The 23,717-nt window shown below is 59.6% G+C and overlaps 1 protein-coding gene and 1 long non-coding RNA gene across 2 annotated transcripts; one reads left to right on the top strand and one right to left on the bottom strand.

Moving 5' to 3' along the window:
- On the bottom strand, positions 1-11,152 carry LOC102147658 (uncharacterized). Its single transcript, XR_289867.3, has 5 exons — positions 11,050-11,152; positions 10,596-10,796; positions 9,199-9,364; positions 4,031-4,102; positions 1-3,597 (listed from the first exon to the last, which is right to left on the bottom strand). It is a non-coding gene; the product is annotated as an uncharacterized lncRNA (long non-coding RNA).
- On the top strand, positions 5,074-23,300 carry FAM131C (family with sequence similarity 131 member C). Its single transcript, XM_023635698.2, has 7 exons — positions 5,074-5,306; positions 17,501-17,616; positions 18,459-18,494; positions 18,772-18,865; positions 21,030-21,212; positions 21,475-21,585; positions 22,407-23,300. Exons 1-7 carry the CDS (start codon positions 5,285-5,287, stop codon positions 22,688-22,690), a joined length of 846 nt encoding a protein of 281 aa, XP_023491466.1. The 5' UTR covers positions 5,074-5,284; the 3' UTR covers positions 22,691-23,300.
- Positions 23,301-23,717: the final 417 nt, after the last annotated feature.

Consider the following 23,717-nt stretch of genomic DNA (forward strand, 5'->3'; position numbering starts at 1 on the left):
CTGGAACTGAGAATGGGCACATTCTGAGGTCAGCCTGTGGCCTTTTTTTCAGGCTTCCCGGACAGCCCTGGCCCCCGGACCCCTAGGCAGGGCCAGGCCTCCAGAGGTGGCACCTAGCACCCAAAGCCTCCAGGCGAAGCAGGGCATCCCACTGGCTGTGGGATCCCAGTCCCAGCTCTTCTCCTAACTGGCCTTGCTTCCTCCGCTGGGCCTCGGTCTCCACATCTGTACCGGGGGCCGTTAGGACCAGCTGATGTCTGAGCTCAGAGGTGTTGCTAGCCTTGAGGGACTCTGTGTGAATACCACTGGAGGCAGCCTTGTAGCACATAGCTTAGCAAGAAGACGACACCTTTGTGTTAAGGAAAAGGCAGCCTGTACTGGGTGGGGCAGACACAGCCCACTCCAGAGCTCAGAGCATGGGCACGGTTTCCGTGCCCTCTCCCTTGGCTGGGCACCTTTGTGCGGGGTGCGTGATGCACAACCTTGAACCGTGGCTGAGTCTGAGTCGCCAGCATGGTACTTTCTGGGTCAATGGGCCAAGGGAGGAAGGAAGATGAAAGCCGTGAAGAATGGGGCTGTCTCGTGCTGCCCCCTGGTGGTCATCTGCTGTATGACATGCACGGCTCAGGGCAGCCTTGTCCAGAGTGTCTGCCTCGGTCCTAGCAGGGGGGCCTCCTCCCTACCTACAGAGATCTCAAGACCCAGGAGTCGGGGTAGCAGCCTCTGAACCCTGAGAAAGGGATCCTGTCATGAAGCAGCCCCCGCGGAGCAGCCTGGGCCAGCATTTTAGAGACGAACTCAGGACACCTGTTGACTCACCGGGCTGGAAGCTCCCCTGGGCAAGGGCTGGTCTCACCCCAGTGTCCCCGGCGCCCGGCACAGTGGCTGTGTCTCCTCCATCAGACTTGGAGCTCCCTGAGGACTCTGTCTCCTCCATCAGACTATGGGGTAAGCCTCTCCCCACCCCACCCAGTCCAGCTTGTTGCCAGGGGAGAGGTAGCGGGGACTCTGACGTGACACCTCGCTCCAGCTAGAAGTCCCCGATCCCGAGCCAGGAGCTGAGAGGGCACGTTCTGAGATCAGCCTGTGGCCTATCTTTCCCGGGTTCCCAGACGGTTCCAGAGAAACAGGGCACTGTATTAGGAGCTTCATTCGGGCCTCGACCCCTCCCAAGAGTGACCGGAAGGAAGGTGGTTGGTAGATAAGAAAACAGAGGATGGGGCTTCCCCTTGCTCTTTAGACAAAGCCCAGACCCCATAGTGAGGCCCTGCAGGGGCTGGCTCCCGCCACCTCCTCCCTCTCACCCTCTGCGCTCCGGCCACCTGGCCCTCTCTTCCTCCTGGGAACGGGTCCCTTCCTCCACCTCTGAGGTGGCCTGTGCAACATTCTCTCTGCCAAGCCACGTCCCACTCACCCTTCAGCTGTGAACTCAGTCACGGTCACTTCCCCTGGACACCCCCTCCACGCCCGAAACCAGATTACGTCTTCTTTTGTATGTTTTCAGCAGCTCTTTCCTAGTGCTGCCAGGCTGTGATTCTCAATTTACCTGGAACATTATGGGATTAACGCCTACCTCCCCCACCAGGATGTTCTCCCTTCTCTAGTGAACAGGGACCTCGTCTGTCTCATTCACACTCTCATCTCGGCACCACACAGGGCTGGGCATATCATGGTTGCTCAACAACCATTTGCTGGATGAATGAAAGGTTGATCAGTCAGTCCTGCCTGTAACCACTTTGTAGATGCGTGACCTTGGACAAGTGTTACTTTCTTGCATTCAGTCAACAAACACTTATTGAGCACCTACTACATATTGTTCTGGGCACAGGAGTCAAACCCAGATCTGTCTGGCTTCCAATTCTGTTCTCTTTCTGCTCATCCAGTTCTGCCTTTCCTGAGAAAACCAATACTGAGGAGATGTTTGAGGCACGAGGTGGGCAAACCCAGTCTGAAGTCTCGTCTTCTCCCGCTGGTCCCCCGGATGTCATATATGCCAGTCCCCTTGTACCCCAAGCATCCCTGCCTCCGTACTTGATGCACGCAGAGCCCTCCACCATCTCTGCCTGCCGACGTCCTATTCAACCTTCAAAATCCCATCGCTGGGTCACTGTCACCTTGAAGTCATCCCCACGACCCTTGGCAGAAGCAGCTCCCCCCTCACACTTGGCCGGCCTGGGGAGGCACCACTGTCCACCCTGACCCGAGCTGCTGATGCACACGGCTCCCCTCCCAGGACTGCCCGGGCAGGCACCGAGTCTGCTTCATCGCTGTGCGGCTGCCGTTGATTAACCTTTCTCTGATCAAAGCCTGCAGCGTCTGCCCTCCACGCTCCAGCGCCCAGCCCGGGGCCGGGCCCCCAGGGCCAGTGAGTGTCTGCTGTTGAATAGGAACAAGTAGGGCAGACCACAGGAGTGAGGACTCTGCCCAGATCGCCAAAATCAGGAGAGGAGCACAGGATTTGGGGTGTGAAGGGCACAGCCTGGGCACTCTCTCCCCTGGTCCCCTCACCCAGCGGGGACCCCCTCTGTCCTCTCCCCACTGGATGGATGAGGAGGATGGTGCCAGGGGGAGGGGAATGGAGGGTCACAGGGCAGATGGGCTGTGGGCTGAGCTGGGCAAGGACAGCCTGCCCCCGGGGAAGGACAGCCATACATCTTGGAGCCGTCGGGGAATCTGGGGACCATCAGCTTCAGCAGAATTCCAAGGACTGGGAAGGTGAATGTGGGCGTGCAACGGGGAGCTGCCCACCCTCGCATGGTCCAGTCTCAGGTTAGTGCCAGGGCTGGGATGACAGGCAGGAGACACGGGTTCTCGTGCCCACTCTGCCATCAGTTTGCTGTGTGACCTTGGGCAAACCCCCGCCCCTCTCTGAGCACCAATCTGTACAACAAGAGGATTGAGTCAGGGTGGAACTGACCAGCATGAATGCTGGAGGCTGGGACAGCCGGAACCACCCCACCTCCCCCGGCCATATCTCTGAGCTGGTGAGCAAGGGTCTTGGGTCGGGCCACTGTCCAGCCTCACCCACCTGTCCCTGTCTTAAGCTGAAGGGGACATAGTAGACACCTCAGGCCTCCTTTGCCCTGTGAGCTGCCCCGTCCTCTCTGCAGGGGTCCCCCTCCCCGTCCCCTCTGCCCCCAGAGCTGCCGGGCTGCAAGCTGGGAGCATCAGCAGCTGTGACCAAGCTTCCTGTGTCACGGTGAGTCAGAGCCCTCCCTCCAAGCCAGATCCAGTCACTCCACCACAGAAACAGAAAGGATACTTCTGCCTCCTCAACCCCGGGCCACACAGGACAGGGCCCCAGAGCCAGCCCACAGGGCACACACACAGCTGGCACTGTGCAAGGCACCAGGACATCCATGGTGACCACAGGCTGTCCCTTCAGAGCTATCTTCCCCCAGGCCTGATGGGGGGGGTGGGGAGGGCAGGGGGCCAGGTCCTATGGGGGCGGGGCATGGGGGTGTCTGAGCACGCTGACCAAACACAGCACTGACTCCAGGACTGGCACGTCTGTCTTGTTCACACTGGCACATAGTAGGTGCTTCATACACATCCACTGAACGGGGGTTCTTTAAGCTTCCTGTGGGTAGAGGGAAGCTGTGGGGAGGTAAGAATGATTCGTACCTGTGTTCACTGTCACTATTATTCCTTTTTAACCATAAGTTAAGTACCTACTATGTGCCAGTCATTTTGAATATATCTCATTAACACTTATAGCAATCCCATGAGGTGAGATTTTTACCTCCAGTGAACAGACGAAAAAAGGAAAGCTCAGAGAGGTAAATCAACTTGTCCAAGGTCACATAGTTTGTGTGAGCTGAGCCCACATTCACACCAGATCTGCTGACACCAGTGGCCAGGGCCACTCTCCACCCAGACTTTACTCCAGAGAGGGCACCAGGAGTGGAGAAAGAGAAAAAGGTCAGCACCCACCACCCAGCCCTTACCCCCCGCCCCGGGGCAGTCCCACCAGGCCCGAATCCTGCCCTGCTAGAAACGTCCAGCTCCATCCCACGCCCTTGGTTCAAACCTTGTTGAGCCTTCAAATCCCAGCCGGCCGTCACCAGGTTTCTGAAGGGACCAGTGAACACGGCTTCTTCACCTGTAAAAGGGACACGATGACACCTGGCCTGCCTGGTGCACAGGTGGGTGTGAGGACGGAGTGACACGAAGCATGTGAAGGTGACGGCTTCAGACACTGACGAGCTAAGGAGCTGGGGGGGGAGGGTGCATAAATGTGAGTGTGTATGGCTGTTAGTGTGTGGGTGTCTGCTAGTGTATGTGAGTGTGTACAAGTGTGTGGGTGTGCAGAGTTGGCATGTCTGAGTGTGTGCACATGTGAGAGTGTTTGTAGGTGTGTGAGTGAGGGGGTATGTGTGTGCCTGAGGGTGAGTGATTAGAGGCCTCAGTTTACTTTGTCCTGGATACACGCAGAGAGGGCGTCGCCCCTCCTGCAGGTGCCGCCGGAGACCCAGTGGAGCGATGCTCGACTCTCCTCCAGCAGCGAGGCCACTAATACCCTGTCCCCACTCTCTGTCCCTCCACCCTGGGCCAGCGTCCCCCAAATAAGGAGCTGACGGTCCAAAGTCGCTAAGGGACCTCACAGCTAAGGGACCTCAGGCAAAGCACCTGACTTCTGTGAGCTTCAGTTTCTTCCTCTGCGAAATGGGCGTATGGAGCTGTTGTTGCTGCGCTCAGCCAGGGGTCCGGTCGTGGTGGTTAAATTAATGCTGTGTACTTTGTGCCTAGACGCCGGAATCTCCCCGTCCCCACCGCCCCCTTCCCTGACCTTCAGCCTCTGTCACCAGGTGGCGCGGGAGGCCTGAGGGCCAGAAATTGCCCTCCCCATGCCCCTGCCCTTCCCTGTCGCCCCCAGTCCCTCGCATCCCAGCCCCCCGCCGGGGCTGGCGCAACAGGTGCGCGGGGCTGGCGGCCGCACAGGGGCGGGGGGGAGGCCCTCTGCGCGCTGCGCTCGGGGCTCGGGGCGCGCTGTCCCCGGGGCGCGCTGTCCCCGGGGCCCCCCCGCCCGCCGAGCTGCCCGCGGCTGGCAGGAGCAGGAGCAGGAGCAGGAGCGGGCGCGGCGCGGGAGGCGGCGGCGGCGGTGGGGACGACCGGGCGGCGGCGGCGGCTGAGCGCGCGGAACCGCAGCCCCTTGCCCTCCCCTCGGCTAGCCCATCGCCCGCCCGCTGCGCCCGAGCGCGCGGAGCCCCCCGACCCGCGGAGACATGAGCGCCCGGCGGCCCGACGCACCCGAGGCGCAGCGGCCCGGCCCCGCGGCCCCGTGATGGGCTCCTGCGTGTCGCGAGGTGAGGGGGCCGCGGGCCAGGTGGGGGGCGGGGGCTCAGGTCCCCGCGCCCAGGACGCGCGCGCGTCGCCTCGACCGCTCCAAGGAAACGAGGGGGGTTGGGGAACGACCCGCCCTGCCAGGACCAAGCCGCACCCCACCCCACCCCCGCCGAGCCCCAGGGGACACGGTGCCCCGAGGGGACAGGGCGCCGGGAGGGTAAGGGGGCAGCTCGGAGAGAGCGCGCGCGGAGGTCACTGCATCCCCAGCCCCGCTTGGAACCACACCCCAGCTGGTGGCATGAAGCAGGGTCGCTTCCTTCTCAACAGCCACACACCCCCTGCCGTGCGCCTTGGGAGGGAGGGAGGTTTCTGATTGCCCTTGGCATCTCTGGAGGGACTTCGGGGCATCAGGAGAAGCAGATTCTGCCTCTCACACACCCCACCCAAGACATCGCGCCCGCCCCCCCCCCCACCGCCGCTCATTCCCTCCCCTTACCCCATGCCTCTGCCTTCAGAGTCTCTGAACCCCATTGGCAGGAAGGGGGTAGCGGAGGTGAACAGGTTATAGAGAAGGGTCCCCTTCCCCACGCTTGTCCCTAACTCCTCATCCTCGTCCCCATCCCCATCCTTGGTGAGGGGACAGGAAGGGACAGAGACAGCTGATGTCCCCAGTAACCCCTGGGCCTTTCTCTCTGTCTCTGAGCTTTAAAAGCTGCCTTGACCTGGCCACCCTCTGCTCTTCTCCTGTGCCCAAGCCCCACCAGTGTCCCCAGGGTGGTACCCAGGGAGCTGGAGTGAGCTGCCCTGGGAGGTGGCAGGGGGGTCTTACACAGAGCCTCGGGGGTGGGCAGGTCGGTTTTCGGAATCCTCCTCGCCACGAGCTTTCCAACAGGCTGCTGAGCAGCATTTTAGAAGAGGTTGGGTGGGCCATTCTCCCACCGGTCTCTTCCCCCACAGTGGTCTGGCGGGCAGGGCTGGGGGCGTCGTGGTGACTGGGACATGTGGCTGATGCCAAACCCACTGACCCAACCACAGGGCCCTGGGGGCTGCTAACCCCCCTATCACCCCCAACAGCTTATTCAGGTATAGAGGGATGCACAGGCCTTGGGGAGGGGCTGGGCAGGCCCTGGAGGGGGCCTCGTCCTGGGGGATGTTGAGGAAGGAGCACAATACCCCACACACACACCCCACATCCACCCCACACCCACCTCCGCCCATCCCCTGGCCTCTAGGGGGCTCTGCTCACCAGTCCGTGTGGGACATTCAGGTACCTGGCTCACCGTGTCTCAGGAGAGTGTCAGGGCTGGGATCAGGGTGGGTTAGGCTGTGTGAGCTTCACTTATTCATAAGCTGATATTAGCATGGCATCTACTGTGTGGCAGGCACCATGTACACGCTGGGCATCCGGGGGCAAGGAGCCCAGCACAGCGCCCACTCTCGGGAGACCTACAGCCTGGGCAGAGGGGAGGGAATCTCGAGTGAAGAGCGTTTCAGCTTCTTTAGGACTGGCAGGCTCTCAGTGTCTCTAGAAACCCCGAAGGCTCCAGGCAGGCTCCAGGTGTTGCGGAGCTGGGAGCTGGTGTTTCCTTGGTGCCTGTGTCCCTTCCCCATCACTTAGTCATCCCGTGCCAGGCACTGGGGCCCCAGCCCCACGTGAACTTGCCTGTGAGCCGCAGACCTGCCGAGCACAGTACAGAGGCCGGGGAGGAAGAGACGCCCACCAAGGTCACACTGCGAGGTGGCGTCAGGACTGGGGCTGGGGCCTGGGTCCTCTGACCCCTCCTCCCCCCTGCTGGCACCCTCTGCCATGCCTGTCTGAAGTCACACCGCCCGAGACGGGAGTTCTCCACCCTTCCTTCTGTGGCTTGGGCTCCCGAGTGTCACCTGCAGATCTGGTTGTGTGTTCTAACCTTGTCCCCCTGCTGAGTGGTAGGGTCACCTACAGCTCAATGTGCATGCAGGCGGGTGGGATAAAGGTGAAGGTACAGGGCCGCATGAGCAGAGGACACCGTCGTCCCATGAACCACTGAGTGGAGGCCATCCACCCCTCTAACTGTCACTAATACTCTCAGAGTACTTATGGCTCACCAGGTGCTGGTTGGAACCTTTTGGGCACAACTAGCTAATCTGGGGTATATTCTGTCACAGTCCCCATTTTACAGATGGGGAAACTGAGCAGAGGGGAGTTGAGTGACTTGCCCAGGCCCACATGGCTAAGAAATAGCAGAGGCAGGACTGGAAGTCAGTCACGTGGACTCCAGAGCCCAGGCCCTTGGCCTCTGCCCCGCATGGCCCGCCCTCAACCCGGGCGCCAGTTCCTGGGCTGCTCTTCTCCAGCTGCAGGCTTCCATGAGCTTCTGAGCCCCACACCGGCCTCCACACCTGCACCAGCTGCTAATAACAGCCCCTTGGTCCACACAGCCTGCAGCCACTGGGCACTGGGCGATTGGGGCCTCAGGCTGCTGCCCACGCCGAGCCTGGAGCCTGCACACAGCTGGGCCACCCCCAGCCAAACCCCAAACCCCAGGTGCAGGCCACACCTGGGAGGGCCACCTAACCCCGGCATCGGGCAGCACTTAGCTTCTCCGTGCCAGGCCGGAGAGGTCAAGAGTGCAGACTGGAGCTGGCCAGCCCGGTTCACATCCTGTGTCCACCATTCGCTGCCTCTGTGACCTCAGCAAGTAACTTAACCTTGTACGTGTATCAGTGTCCTTGTCTCTAAAGTGGGAGTCGTCCCAGGATTCATGTCCCGGGGTTACTGGGAGGGGCTTAGATGACCTACCCCGGGTAAAGCCCTCACACCGGTACCTAGCACATGGTAAGCACTCATAAGTGTCAGCTGTGACTTTCGCTTTCAATTGTTATCTTTACCCTTCTGTGCAGACAGCTAATGGGGACCCTCTTGGCTGGGAAAGGGGAAGCTACAGAGGTTTGGGTGCCAGCCTGCTTCGTCAGAAAAGGACGGGCGGCAGGGGCGGCAGGGGCAGCAGGCACTTGAAGTGCTGAGGACATGGGGAAGGGGGTGGGGGCCAGATTAAGGCAACAAGCGCTGTTTCCAGGAGCTGTTTTGTGTTCATTATCTATTTTTAAGTGACCATTCATTCGACGCTTCTCCTGAGCCAGCCTGACCATTTACTCTCCTGACCTAGTTAGTCTTCAGTCAACCCTGGGAGCTCAGAGACAGGAAGAGGCTGCCCTGGGGTCACACAGCGAGGACATGGAGAGGCAGGTTTTGGGTCCAGGTCTGTGTGACCCCAGAGCCCTCTGCTGTCTCGTGTCCTCCACACAGAGAGTGGTACTGAGCACGTGGCCGAAGCTTAAAACCAGCGACCTCTGTACTAACTCAGGTGGTTGGTATATGGTTTGGGTTTTGCTGCCACTGTGGGTGAAAATCTGTATGGAACAAGGGGGAGTTCCTATCTGCCCTCCCTTCTCTCTAGCTCCAAGGTCTCTGAGTGCCCACCCCGTGCCCCTGGCCCTGGCCCCTCTCTGCCTGCCCCTCCTGCCCCGGCCCTCTCCTCCAGACCAATCACTCTGCCTCCTGCCCCACCCCCACCCCGGGGCTCTCGGGGCACTGGGCACTGGGCGATTGTGAGAGCAGAAATTGGAGACCCTCTCTGGACAGGTCAGACATCTGATTATGTCTGGGAGGAGGTACAAGCTCTAAGGGGGCTGATGGTCACCACAGTACCCAGGGCCCATCAACCATGAGCCCCTGTCCACTGCCCTCCAGTGCTGTATCCCCTTGACCTCAGCAGAGCCGGGGAGCAGAGTCCCTCCCAGGCAGTGTGGGGAGACGAAGAAGGAGTCAATGGGGCCTTGCCCTTTCGGAGCTCACAGTCGGAGAAGGGAACATAGCTTGCCCTCAGAGTAGTCTAATGGGGGAGGCAGGACACACACACACACACACACCTGAAAAAATGGCCTGAGGACTCTCTCTGGAGATCAGCACTGGTTAGTGGTTGGAGCATAAGCGTTGGAGTTCCAGACTGGTCTAGGTTTGAACCCCATCTCTGCCACTTGCTAGCTGGTGACCTTGCAGAAGTCATTTCACCTCTGTGAGCCTCAGTTTCCCCATCTGTAAAATGGGCATCATAGTATCCACTTTGCAGGATTGTTGGGCTGTTGTGAAGGTTAAGCGAGAGATAATGGATGAAGAGGCCTAGGATAGTCTCTGACACATAGTAGGCACTCAATAAACAGCAAGTCACTGCAGCCTAGACTTTGCCCGTTAGGCCTGCTCATAAGGGAGTAGCTTAATACAGCCCAGGCCAACCTGGGCAGGCTGCCTGGAGGAGGTGAGGCTAGAGCAGTGTGTTCAAAGAGCTTGGGCACCAGATGGCAGAGGAAGTGGAAAGAAACTGCACTATGTGGAATGTCCTGGAGAGGAGCCCGCTTTGCCCCTCCATCCTTGATTGGGTGGAAAGGGATCCCCTGGGGCAGCTCTGAGCTGCACCAACTCGCTGATGAAGCCACCACCATGACCCTGGTGATGGTGCCCTGTAAAGAAATGTCCTGGCGAGCGCAGGGCACTCTGTTCCCTTGAGGCCAGGCTTCTGCCAAGCTCAGAGGGACGGCCTGCTGCCGTGGCAGGGACTCACGAGGACTCACCCTCGATGGCCTCCTTCTGCAGAGCCCCCAGGGCAAGCTCCAGCCCTGGGGACGGGACCAGACGAGGGGCTGACTGAGATCTGGCCCGTGGCCCAGAGGGAGGGTGTGAGGTCGGGAGGGGCGAGGAAGGGAGCCGCTGTTGTCCGTGAAGGAATGGCTGCACCAGGTGCTCCGACCTCGCGGCACCCCTCTCCAGAGGAGCACACCCTGAGGCTCACGGGCCGTGCCCACAGCCCTGGAGCCGGCAGCGAGAAGCCAGGATTTAAACCCAGGGCGGGGACTGCGAAAGAACGCCTTGTCCACTGTGTCCTCCTCAGAGCCGAGGCCAGAGGCTGGCACATCAGGCTGGGCGGTGCACGCCTGGGGAGTGGCTGGCTGGAGGACCGCCTCATGCGCTCAGCTGCAGGGTCCTGAGAGGTTCAGATGGAGAGCACGCGGCTGTCCAGGGAGGGGCATCACGAGGGGCTTTGAGCCCAGGCTGCTCCTCGGTTACTGTGTGGTTTCCAGAGGAGGCTTACCCTCTCTGGGCTGCTGGAAAGAGCAGGATTAACCATGGGCCCCACCCTGCCCTCCTGGGGGCTGGAGCCCTGGGAGATACTAGGGGAGATGGCAACCGTGATGACTAACGCGCTGGGACGTGGAGCACCAAAGAACAGCTAAAGGGGCTAGGAGCCTGAGGGGTTATGCTGCAGACTCACCAAGGAACAGAGAAAACCAGTGTGGGAGCTTTGCATCAAGAGGGGTTTAGGTTAGACATCAGAGGGAACTGTCTGTGTGGTTGGACGCGAGAGCAGCATGAGGAGCTGGCATGGGAAGGCAGGAAGCGTCCTTGGTGAGCAGAGGAGAAGCTCCAGTTGAAGGCAGAGGGATGGAGGAAACATCTGGATGAGACCCCTCTCCTGGAAGGATCAAGATGGCCCTTCCAGGTTGCCATGGCAACCAGAGGCCTGTAACTTCTGTGGCCAGGGGAGGTGGGGGAGGGAGCAGGTCTGAGAGGGGCCTCAGACCTTGAGGTCAAGGGAGTAGGGTGTGGACTGAGAAAGGCAGGAGGCGCCCCCACCCCACCATCCCCCGCCCCAACTCCCTTGGGAGAGGGAGGCGCCCACAGGAGCAGTGGCTTGGGGTCCCCTCAGGCTGTCCCCCAGCCCCCACCTGACACGAACGCTGTGTTTTTCCAGTTGCCGGTGGTGACGTGGCCTCCAGTCCCAGCTGGGCGAAGAGCAGCCTGTGATTTTCACCCTGGGCTGGTTCATTACCTGACGTCTCCATGGCAACCGGCCTGTGACATCACGGGGCCAGTGTCCTCAGGGGGAGAAGGCCGTGTTGGTAGAGGTGCCTGCACCCCAGCTGAGGTGGGGGACGAGAAGGCTGGGGAGGGGCTGGGAGCCAGGAGTCCCCCGGGTCCACCTCCGCCTCGACCAGTGACCTTGTTCGAGTCCTGTCTCCTCTGGGCCTTGACCTCACCTGCCGGCCCCCTCCGTGCTCCATTCTCCCTACTCCCCGGTCTGCGGCGGAAGTTTTGAAACAGCCCCAGGTGATGGCCAGGGGCCCTAGGAATATCCCAGCGGCCCTTAGAGTCCGCAGGGTCAGCCTGTAGCCAGTGCCACCTGTCTGCACCTTGGTGGGCCCTGGCTGGTTCAGGCTGGGACCTTAAGAGTGGTGACTTTCAAACTTTTTTGACCATAAGAATAAATATATTTGCCATCATGACCCAGTATACACACACAGAAAATTCTTCCGTGTGCGCACGTGTGCGTCTATGCAATTTAAACAGAAGCCTCAGGAAACGATACTTAACCTGACTCTGCACTGGGTTCTGATATTTTCTCTTCTATTCAATTCTATTTCATTTTTAAAAAATATGGTCTAGTAAGTTGCTTGCATGACCCACTAAAGGAGGCACTCCCAGTTTGAACGCCGCTTTTGAGGGGCCTGGAACATGGCCTTTGTACACATGGAGACTCTGAAGCCCAGAGAGGGACAGGACTAGCTCAGGGTCACACAGCCAGGACTCAGGAAAAGAGCAGGATGAGTTGAGCACACGGTGTGCAAGCACACGGTGTGCAAGCACACAGCTCAGCCCACACCATCCCATGCTGCCCTCGCTGCTCTCAGCTCCGGGGTCACTGAGCTCTGAATTCAGGGTGTCGGGGCATCAGTCCTGGCTCTGCCTTCCTTTTCTCCCGTCCCTGCTTCAGGCCGTCCCCCTCAAACCTCCCTGACCTGCTCGCCCCTAACGGCCTTTGGGCAGATCCCAGAACTCTCTAGTCTCTTCCAGATACTAAGTCCAGCCCAGTTTGGATGAAAACTTTCATCTCGCATTCTGTCCAACACTCCCCTCTCTCCTCCAGCTGCGACGGGCCGCACCCCAGGGCCGCAGACTGCTCCTTACTCTGCTGGCCTCCCTCCCCTCTCTGGGTCCCTTTCTCCTCTGACTTGCTGGCATCTGGCATGAGGAACTTGAGAAAAAGTGGCCAAGCCATTTGTATTTATCTGGAGCCCAGCTGGCTAACACTGGCTCACTGTCGAGGCTGCTGCGTGGCAGGCGTCCAATTCATTCCTTCATTCTTACAGGAAACATTTGACCAGCACCTTCTGTGGGCCAGGCTCTGGGGCAGGTGTTGGGGCTAAAACAGACGAGGCCTCCGCCCTCCCAGAGCTCCTGTTCTCCTGAGAAACAATGAACAAGGAAACGGACACACCTGCTGGGGAGGGATGGGTGCCATGAAGAAGAGTAGAACAGCCTAAGAGGTTAGAAAGGGTCAGTGTCAGATTAGATAAGATGGTCGGGGGAGGCCTCGCTGAGGTGATAGCATTTGAGCAGAACCTTGATGGAGTGAGGGAGTGAACCTGTGGCCATGTGGGAGGAGAGAGTTCCAGATGGAGGAAAGGAACGGCCAGTGCAAAGGCCCTGAGGCCGGAGTGTCCTGGGCTTATCTGAGGAATGGCCGGGAGAGTGATCAGTGTGGCTGGAGTGAAAACTGATGTGATTTGACCTCTGCCATTCCCTGCCCATCTCCCTTTCCCCCAGATGTGGTCCACCCTCCAGCCTCTTGGGGCTGGGAGGCCCCGCATTTCGCTTGTGGGAAGAAATAAGTAGTCGGAGTCAGAAGGGTGGCTGCTGGTGGGCCAGCAGAGGCTGCTTCAGCGCCTTGAGGAGGGCGTCTGCTCCACCCACCGACAGTGGCTTTCTTCAAAACATGGGGCCTCAGTGCCTCTGTGTTCTCAGTTCTGGATCCGAGCAGTCACTTCCTGAGGAAGAACAGCCTCCCTCAAATGCCCATTCCATGGATGAGGACAGTGGAGGCTCGGAGAGGCTGAGGTCCCACGGGCAGTAAGGGGCAGAGCTGGGGTTCGAACCGGGTCATCTGGCCCCGGAGCCTCACCCAGTTGTCTTTGGAGCAGCTCCTCAGGAGCAAACGCTGAAGGGAGGAGTTGGGTACAGCTGGGATGTGAGGGAAATCTTCCAGAGGAAACCAGAGAAGGAATAGGGAGAGGAGGACAGAGGGCCGGAGCCCAGGAAAGGTGTCGTCCTACAGGGGGTGGCCTCAGCCTGATCCCGCAGTGGACTCTGGAATGAAAGTTAAGCTCAGTTTTCTGATGCCGAACAAGGAGCTGGGGTCCTGCACCTGCTAGTCATTGGCTAAGGGCCACTTGGGTGGGGCCGGCGTCAATTCTCACTTTCAGTTCCCGTTGCCCCACGGCTGCCCAACTAGAAAGAGCCACAGGTGCTGCCTTGGGATGCGAGCACAGCGGGAGGGCTGTGGGTGCACAAACCCCACAGAAAGGGAGAACAAGGGGTCGAGGGGCTGGGTGGAGCGCCCACACTATGCGCCAGTGCCCAGCCCTTTGCCTCCCTGTGAACACCCCCGCAAGTCTCCTGGCCTCCACTCAGCCCATTCTCCATGGCCCATGAGCACCCAGCCCAGCCTCTGGGCTTGCCTGCCGCCTCCCACCTCCAGCCCTCAGACCCCCTTGGCTTCAGCTTCCTCCAGGAAGCCCCTCCTGCTTCCAAGCCATCAGCTCATCCTGCTCCACCCGAGTTGGCCCAAGCTAGAAAGGGGGTGGAAGCCAGCACCCAGGGCAGGACAAGCTCAGGCTGGGACCGTGTCCTGCAGAGGGCCCCCCTCCCTGCCACGGCCCAGACACCCCTGCTCCTCGTGGCTCCCTTCCAGACTCCACAGCTTTGGGCAAGCTGTGCCCGTACCTTGAATGCCTTCCTCCCGGCCCCGTTCTGGGCTAGCTCGCCGCTCAGCTCTCCTATGCAGCCCCCGACTCCCGCCAGACCTTGAATGCCTTCCTCCCGGCCCCGTTCTGGGCTAGCTCGCCGCTCAGCTTTCCTATGCAGCCCCCGACTCCCACCAGACCTTGAATGCCTTCCTCCCGGCCCCGTTCTGGGCTAGCTCGCCGCTCAGCTCTCCTATGCAGCCCCCGACTCCCGCCAGACCTCATCGCAGATTCCTTTTGAGCTTTGGAAAAGTCTCACACCCACAGGGCTCAGATCCTGACTGCTGGTTCCTGGCTGTGTGCCTTGGGCTGGTGACTTCCCCGTCTGTGCCTCAGTTTCCTCATCTATAAAGCTGAGCCAGAGATCCCTTCCTCTCTAGGTCACTGTGAGGAGTTGGGGCCATCACACCAGGAAAGGGGGTGTCGAAAGAAGAGCGCTCCTTGCTCGTCGGCGCTGCTGCGTGGGGGGAGGAAAGAATGAATGAATGAATGAATGATCATCCCTAGATCTCCACACAACTGGGCTTTTCGTGATACTCGGGCCTCAGCTCTGAGAAGCCCTCTCCAGTCCCCCGCAAGCCCGCTCTCGCCCTTTTTTCCTTGTAGCTGTTATGGTCATCGAACGGATCTTACGCGTTTGCGAGTCTCTGGTTCAGAGTGTCTCCCCCACTAGAATGTCAGCTCCATGAGGGAGAGACCATCGTGTCTTGTTCGCCGCTGTGTCCTCAGAGCCGTGCCTGACTCACAGCAGGTGCGCAGCTCAGACTTTTGAATGCATTAACGAGGAAATAAATGCATTAATCAAATGAATGAGAAGGGCGTCCCCAGTTATCCGTGGGGATGGAGGAGTCCTCTTCAGTTCAGCCCAGGACTTCAGGCCAGTGGTGCCAGTTGCTCAGTTCAATTCATCCGTTCCCTCAGCAGCTCCTGCAAACCCACTGTGTGTGGGGCACTGAGGGTGCGTCAGGGACAGCCGATCCCTGCCCCCCGCACATAAATAGTTTTACCAGAGAGACACGCTGTGTTAAATGCTGTGATAAAGGTATATCCTTCCACAAGTGTCCACAGAGCACCTACTAAGTGCCAGGCAGTGTTCTAGACTCTGGAGACAGAGCACCGAGCAGGGCTGCCGTGTCTCTGTTCTCACAGTGCTTCCGTGGATCGTGGGGGGGGAGGAATGGACATTTAAATAAACAAAAATATCAGAGTCATGACTGTGATGGGGAGTGACTGGTGGCCGGCATGGGGACAGGAAAGGCCACATTGAACCAGGTGGCCAGGGAAGGCCTTTCTGAAGACGTGACCTTGAGCTGAGAACTGAATGATGAGGTTCAGGAAGGTCCGGGGAAAGAGTATTCCAGGCAGAGGGGACAGCAAGGACAAAGAGCGAGCTTGGCCATTTGAGGAGCAGCAAAGATGCCAGAGTGGGGGCGACAGCGAGCGGGGGCTGGGGGTGGAGGACTCAGGCGGGGTGAGCCAGCTGGCGTGTAGGGCCCTGAAGGCTGTGGCGAGGGGCTGGCTCCTCTCCTGAAGTGCGATGGAAGGAAGCCAGCGGCAGGTTTTAAGCAAAGATGCAGTGTGACCTGGAATGTAATGTCCCTGTGCCGCGGGGCTGGGAGTGACCACAGGGCCAGGAGGGAAGCGGGAGGCTCCTGCCATCCTAGTGACAGAGGGTGGTGGCTCCCATCAGGGGCCCAGCAGTGGGGATAGAAAGGGATAAATCTGGAATGGAGGTTGGAGAGAGGGACAATAGGACTTATTGGTTGACTAGATGGGTTTGGGGGACACTGGGGGGAAGGCAGGACTCCAAGGCAACTCCTGGATTTTTAAGTTGGTACAGCTGGACGAACAGCTGCATCATTTTCTAAAATTGAGGAAATGGAGGAAGACGGACCCAGGTTTGCAAGTTCCATGTTCCCCGGGTTTGCTTGAGCTGCCTGTTGGGCATCCACACAGGGAGCTGGAAATGCAGTCAGAGCTCCAGCAGAGGCAGGGCCGGAGGTGTAAATGTGGGTGTCAGCTGCACATGCATACCGTAAGGATGAGATCTCCCAGGAGAGAGAGAAGGGAGGTGAGAAGGGGCCCAGGATGGAGGGGGGGGGGGCCCACACTTAGGGCTTGGGCAGGGAAGGAGGACAGAGAAGAGCAGCCGGTGAGGAGGGAGGGGAGCCAGGAGGATGTTGGGGGGATGGGGGGTGAAGTCCCTGCGCCACTGAGAGGCCAGTGAAGGTGAGGCTAGGGAAGTCACACCTGGGCTCACGGAGGTTTCTAGCCTCTTGCCAGGGCTGTCTTGTGAAAGGCTGCCTGGAGGAAAGGGGAGACGAGGAAGCAGAGGTTGACCCAACTCTAAGTCTGGCCATGAAGGGGGCAGAGGAATGGGGAAGGAGCTGGAGGGAAGCAGGGAGAAGGATGGCAGGTTCTTGGGCTTCTTGGAGGCTAGGCGCTGACCTAGTGGAGAGGGCACTCAGTGAGGCAGGAGAGAGGGAATGCCGGCAAGAGGCCCTGAGTAGACGAGGCGTGGCAGCCGGCCACACTGATGGGACCACTGGGTGGGAAGGGAAACAGCGACGGCACCGGAGAGCTCAGAGCCCTGGGAGGAGGGGCTGGTCCTGGATGGAGCAGGAATGGTTCTTCCCTTGTCACAGGAGGGAAAGCAGATGAAGTGGACAAAAATGCAGACAGGGCGATGATCCGAGGTGGAAAGAATGGGACGATGCCTTCCGAAGGCTTCTGGATCTCAGTGAGGGATGAGGAGAAGCCAGCAGCAGGGCCTGGGGAGGCGGGGTGCCAGTGCCGCAGGTCTGGGAAGGAAAGACAGGTGAGGTCGTCAACCTAGCGGGAAGAAAACTTAGCAGGAATTGGAGGAACAAAAGGGTCCCTGGGCAGTGTGAGGCTGTGAGGCTGGCGGGCAGGATTGAACATGAGGCTCTCCAGCAACATGCAGCTCCTGGGGTCCAGGCACAGAGCAGACGGAGGGCTAGGAGGGTTAAGGACCTCTGCAAAGGAGAGCTCCTTGGACATGCCAGGCAGTCTTAGCTGGGCCAGGAGGGAAGTGAGGACAAGAGGAGCTAGTAGGAAGTAGCAGGATAAATGGATTGGAGGTCTCCATGCCATGAGGTCAAAAGAATGCTGGAGTGTGGGTCCTAGAATGAGCGAAAATGGAGTACAAGTAGATGCGCAGGGAATTCCCACCGAGGGCACCAGGCAAGAGGAGGTCTGGCCGGACTTCTCACCTGCTGTGGGCTTGAGTCTGTTTCCTACAGGTTGACAATGGGTGACGATAAGGCAATGCTGGCCTCAGAGGGCTGGCTTGATCAAGCTTCATAAGCAGGAGAGCTGGGCTTTTCTGAGTCCCTCCTATCTTTCTCACTTGCAGATCTGTTCACAAGTGCCCACAAGGACTGCCCCATGCCCCAGGGCACGGATGCCCTGAACCCAGACTTGCCTTCCAGCCACCCACCCACCACTGCTCCAGACCACGTCACTGGCAAGGTAGCTGGTCACGCCTCACCCCCACCTTTGGCCCCAACTGTGCCCTGCTTCCTGGGCTGGCCCTGCAGCCCTTGGTTCCTTCCTGTGGGATCAGGGCCCTTAAGGTTTGGTATTCACCTGGATGAAGGTCTGAATTGGGCTGGGCATCCAGGGAGTGGACCAGACTTGTTTAGAAAAGAGTCCCACCCTAAAGATCTTCCCGCCCAAATTAACTCAGCCTTGTAGATAATAAGTTATCTTATCAGCCCAGGACTTCTTAGCAGCCTGCACCCTGCTGGAGGGTAAAAGGAATGGAATTCTCGGTCCAGATAGATTAGGAAGATCTTGCTAGGGGCCTCAAATCCTGGTGCATAATTTCCACCCTTGCCCCAGGGGTTGTGGCTTGAACCTACCAGTTAACAGAATTATCTTTTTATTTTCTGAGCATACCCACACACTAAGCCTTGTGCTGGGCACTTTACCTACGTTATGTCATTTATGCTTCAGCACAACCTATGAGGTAAATGGCATTGTCACCATTTTACAGAGGGAGAAACTGATGTTCTGAGATGTTGTCATTATTCTAAGGGTACCCAGGAAAAAATGGTAAAGTCAAAAGTTGAACCCAGGTCTGATGTGTCTCCTGCACCTACTGCCTCTCCTGGCAGAGCCACCTTTGCCACCTCCGCCCCACTTCTTTCTCTACGTGCCAGGGGGCACCAGGGTACCACCCAAGCAGGCAGACCCCAACCTCAGGGAGCATCAGAGCTGACCCACACCACCACCCACGGCTCCAGGACTGGTGCCATCTGCTAGGACAGTGTGCCAGGCCCTGCCTGATCCTCTTTCTCCTCTTGTTTTAGGACAAACAGATGGATTTCTGTTGGGATCCTTGGCAGGTCAGTGCAGTTGCCCATCCCCAACTCCAGCCAGCCACAGCTGACACTACTGCCCCTCCCTCTGCTGAGCCCAGCCTGGGCATGCAGTCCTGCCAGCCCTGGAGAAGGGGGGCCTGATAAAAACTGTGGGGTGGGGATGATCCTGTGGGAGGCTGGCAGGATCGCCCTGGCCCTCCCCACTGCCCAGAGGACCTGGGGACGGTGGAGAATGGCGATGGGGGGGATGTCACCTGACAGGTCTGCCCCGCCCTGCTCACCCCTCCTCTCCTTCCTACAGAGGTGCTTCCAGACCACCAACGGCTACCTGTCCGACTCCAGATCTTGCTCCAGCAATTACAACGTGGCAGCCCTGGCCACCTCGTCCCTTGTGGGTAGGCTCCCGCTGCCCTCTCCTGCCCTTGGAGTGTGCACAGTCCACCCCAGACACTGGCTGTGGGAAGGGCTAAGCTGAATTGCTTCTAGAAGGATTGCAGCCCTGTTTGGATTCAGCATTTCCTGAATGCCAGGCTCTGTGCTGGATTCTCCAGGGAGCAGCGACTTAGGGTTCCTGCCCCCGTGGGTTAAATTGTTGGGTTCTCCAGAAGCTTGGAGGGGATGGCCCCGATTGTTCAGAAGTCTGCCTCATGGGGTCTCCCGCCTCTCTGCAGCAGATAAAATCTGCTGGGCACACCCCTTGGCTCGGGTTCCCTAAAGCAGAGCCCCCGAGATGGGAATTGTGCGAGTGATTTATTGAGAGATTATTCTCAAGGGCAACCTGTCGGAGTGAGGGCAGCAGGCCAGAGCAGGAAGGAGCTCAGCGAAGACAGGGCTGCAGGAGAAGCCTCGTCTTTCTCAGCCTCATCCCACGGGGAGCTCTGCAGCATGAACACACCACAGAATTTATGGCCCTTTGAGGACAGGTGGCCGACTTTATATTATTCCCCCATGGTCAGTTGTTGGCTGTCCCTGGGGAGGTCCCTCCCACCTCCCGGGCTAGCTGCCTCATCGCTAGGTGAAGCGGCTCCCATCAGCTAAGGACAGGTCTCTGGAGAGGGAGCATGGCGGGTTGGGGGGGGGGGGCACACAGGCCAATAAAGGGGTCTCGGCAGGCCACCATAGCATCTGCCCTAGGTGCTGACCACCAGCCTCTGCTCACAGCTTTGTCCAGCCCCTCGGGCTGGAATTTCGTTAAGTCCCTCCCAACTCCCCCAGAGGGCCCTTGCTGGCTTCCCCACATCCACCGGTGCTGTTTCTTCCACCCCAAACCCCTTCCCTCCACGAGCCACTTGACCCCCTCCTCGAAAAACCTCTGCCAACACTCCCCATCCTGGGGGGCGCTTCTCCCCCGCCTCCACCTTCCCCATTTTCCTAGAGCGTCACGTCTCTGGTTTCTTTTGTGGATGCCCCGTCTTTCTTAAGTATTGCTGTATCTCACGTCACGGCTTCAGGGACGCCAGTGACTCCCAGATCTGTGTTCTCAGCCTTGGTTAAAGGAGGTGCTGAACCATTCTTGACACCTTCTCTTTGTCAACTTCCATATCCAGTGGGTCTACTCCTAAGAGTCCCTCCAGGCCCTCCCCCCACCTGCCCAGCCCTTGTCCTGTCTCTTGCTGGGTCCCTTCAGTGGCTCCTAATGCCAGCCTGTCTCCACCCTTGGCCCCTAATCCCCTAATTAGGATGCTCTTCCTAGACAACAGATCTAACCCATCACTCCTCTGCCCATTACGCTGCTGTGGCTCCCCGTTGCTATAAAGAGGACATCAGCGCCCTCAGCCTGGCTCTCAGCCCCCAGTCTGGCCCCTGATGGCCCCCCAGCCTCTTCTGCCACCCCAGTCCTCGTCTTGCCCCATGTCTCACCCTCAGTAGTCCTGGAATCGTGCCAGACCCTTCCATGCGCTCATCCTCTTCTCATCTCTGAAATAGCCTCCAGTCTTGCCTCCAACTGTTCAGCCCAACCTGTCTTCAAAGCCCAACTCCAGGCCACCTCTTCCAGGAAGCCTTCCCTGCCTGTGGCACTGCACTCAGGTCTCAGGCTCAGCAGAGCTGGCACTGGCTGAGGCACAGGGAGTGCTCTCTCAGAGGTTGTTAATTAATGCATAAAAGGAGAGGTTGGGCATGTTTGGAGTAGATCCTTGAGCAGGTCTCCTTGAGCAGAACGGTCTAAACTTGGCCAGAAAGGGAATGAGGGGTGTGGCAGGTCTGGGGAAGAAGCGCCAAGTGGGCGCTTTGGAACATTGACTGGGAGCAGGACACTGGGAGGTGGGCCTGCAAGTGAGTGGGGAGCTTCTAAGCGAGGTGGGATCCTAGGGCTTGAGGAGGGCATGGGGCGGGGGTGGGCACAAGGCATTGGCTGGGCACGAGGAAGTGGGTAGGTACAGGGCATTGTGGGTATGGGGTTGAGGACATTGGGCACTGGCTGTGTACAGACTGTTGAATGGATGTGGGGTACAGGCCGCTGGATGGGCCTGAGGTACTGGGGTGCCTGCGGTATTGGGGGTGAGCCCTGAGCTGGGCTTTGTGTCAGGGCAGTCACCCAACTGCCCTCAATGCCCCCAGGGGTGGTGCAGAGCATCAAGGACCACATCACAAAGCCCACGGCCATGGCGCGTGGCCGCGTGGCCCACCTCATCGAGTGGAAGGGCTGGAGCGCCCAGCGGTCCGGCTGGGAGCTGTCCCCAGCCGAGGACGAGCAGTACTGCTGCCTCCCGGACGAGCTGCGCGAGGCCCGCTTTGCTGCAGGTCAGCGGGAGACGGGGAGCTCGGGGCTGGGGACCGGCTGGGGCTCTGGTCCTAGGGGACCAAGGGTCCCCACATGGGCAGTGTCTGGGCAGGGAGAAACATGGCATGTGGGCATTCGGGGGCGCTCTGATCACTGGGGCTGGAGGAACAGCTCCAAGGGGCAGCTAACCCTCAGGTGTCCCGGTACCAGCCTGTCCTGGCACTGAGTCCGCCCCCACCCTCTGCTGTGCCCGCACCGAGCCGGGTCCCACTGTCCCCACAGGGGTCGCAGAGCAGTTTGCCATCACGGAGGCCACACTGAGCGCCTGGTCCTCACTGGATGACGAGGAGCTGCACCCCGAGAACAGCCCCCAGGACGTCATCCAGCTACAGGGTACAGCCTGGGGGGGGGTGCCAGGATGGGGTGGGTGGAGCAGAGCTGGGCTGGACACCAGCCCTGCCACCAAAAGCTCTGTGACCTCAGACAAGCCCCTCCATCCCTCAGCCTTAGTTCTCTCATCTGTGAAATGGAGCGGCTGGTCCTTGGTTGCCCATCACCCATGGAGTGCCATGAGCATAAAGGAGAGAATAATAATAATAGTAATAACGACATCGTGAATTAAGTGCTTCCTCTGCAAAGTGCTTTACGTGTGTTAGCTCACTTAATCCTCATGACAGCTCCAGGAGGCAGGCCCTGCCATTATCTTCTATTTTACAAATAAAGGAAACTGAGGCACCAAGAAACTTGCCCCAGATTATGCAGCTAGAGGCATCAGACCCAGGATCTGAACCTCAACACCAAGCACAACCAACCACCTTTCTAGAACCCCGGGGTACTGCTGAGGGCCTCAGTGAACCTGGGTCCTGGGTGCAACCTGCACACCCGTTATCTCAGGTAATCGTCCTTCTGACCTGAGCGGAAGGAAGGGAACAAGGCCCCGGAGAGCGCTGGCTGTCCGTGTCTCAGAGAGCAGAAGGATTCCACACAGAGCCTGCTTGCAACTGCTCCGCTCATTGCTGCCACCACTCCTGTAACCCCCAAGGAGAAACTGGGGCTCAGGGAGGTTCAGTGACTTGCCCAAGGTCACAGGGCTCTGCAGTGACAGAGCAGGGTTTGGAGGCCGGTCTGCCCCTTGCCCTCCCTCGCACAGCAGGACAGGGCGGGAGTGGGCTCTGGGACTGCATTCCTCACCCCACCCCACGTTGGTTTTCCAGACCTGGAGAGCATCTATCTTCAGGACAGTCTTTTGAGTGGCGCCTCGCAGGATGACAGTCTTCTGGCCTTCTCCTCCCCTGGCCTCTCCCCCGACGACGGGCCCTCACCCGAGGAGCCCCCCATCACCACTGCTGCCCCCCAGCCCCCCAGCCCGGAACAGCAGCATCGACGGCGGCTGCCGGGGGGTCCAGGGCCTGAGGGCAGTGCCCACCTGCAGGGCTCCCTCCCCTCGGTGGACAGCGGCTCGCTCTCGGAGGAGGAGGATGAAGTGTTCTATAACTGAGCTGGGGGCCCGTGCTGCCCGGAGCCCGCTCCCACCGTGACCCTGCCTGGTGGGCGGCCCAGGCTTATCAGGACGCCAGGGTCTGGGCGGGGCAGCTCGACCCCTCAGGGCAGGCATGGGGCGGGTGCAGCAGGGGTTGGGGGCCAGCACTCCCTGTGGACCACTCTGTGCCTCCATGGACCGGCCCCCAGCCGTGGGAGCCATAACCCCCCTCCTCCCTTCTTTACGTGGCTCAGGGGGCACCTTCCCTGCGGGGTTTCTGCCATCAGGGAGTGCAAGGACTCTCAGCAGACGCCGGGGCAAGCTGCCCAGGGGAGCTGACAGCCAGGCCCCGGACAGACAACCACGTGAGGGCTGGGGAGACCCACTTGGAGCGGGGCCTGGGGACCCTGCCTTGACCCGGGGCTCAGTCCCTCCTCCTCTCCGTCTGTGCTTCTGCCCCCATCGGCAGTGGGGTAGCCTCCTCAGCTGTCGTCACGAGGACACCTGTCTCCTTGGCGTGTCTGTCCGTCCCTCACTCTCTGCACCCTGGCGCCCCTGCCTCCTTGCACCCTCCTCCCACCTCCTTCAAGGTTCTCTGAAGACATTAAAGTGGTGGATTCACCCTGGAGGAACTTGGCCTGGTCTCTGCTGGGGAAGGCATATCCTCAGGGCCCCTGGGGGGCAGGGTCTAGAGGGACCTAGGGGAGGGCTCCTACCCCCCAACACACATACAGCTGGTAAACCTGCTGCCACCCAGCAGGGGAGTCCCCAGGGAGGATGCCCAAGGCTCTCTGGACTCCCCAAGAGCCACACCTGGAGACCCTGCTTTGTCAGCCGTGGAGCAGCCAAGGAGGAGGCTGGGGCTGGGGCAAAAATAACGGGTCCTGCTTACACAGGAGGGCAAATATCACAAGCCCCGGTGGGGACCCGGCTCTCCTCGTGTCTCCCCGCCAGGAAGGGGCCATGAGGAGGAGTGGGAGACCAGGGACCTAGGCCTGCAGTGCCCACGTGACCAGCAGGGCCCGAGAGCTCACTCAGGGCCAGT

Source organism: Equus caballus, chromosome 2, assembly GCF_041296265.1.
Source record: "Equus caballus isolate H_3958 breed thoroughbred chromosome 2, TB-T2T, whole genome shotgun sequence".
NCBI lineage: Eukaryota > Metazoa > Chordata > Mammalia > Perissodactyla > Equidae > Equus > Equus caballus.

What these genes read in the sequence shown, in the direction of transcription:
- FAM131C (XM_023635698.2), top strand. Translation starts at nt 5,285, where the DNA reads ATGGGCTCCTGCGTGTCGCGAG. An exon ending in GGGCTCCTGCGTGTCGCGAG is followed by an intron (nt 5,307 to 17,500) that starts GTGAGGGGGCCG and finishes TCTCACTTGCAG; the next exon opens with ATCTGTTCACAAGTGCCCAC. An exon ending in TCTGTTGGGATCCTTGGCAG is followed by an intron (nt 18,495 to 18,771) that starts GTCAGTGCAGTT and finishes TCCTTCCTACAG; the next exon opens with AGGTGCTTCCAGACCACCAA.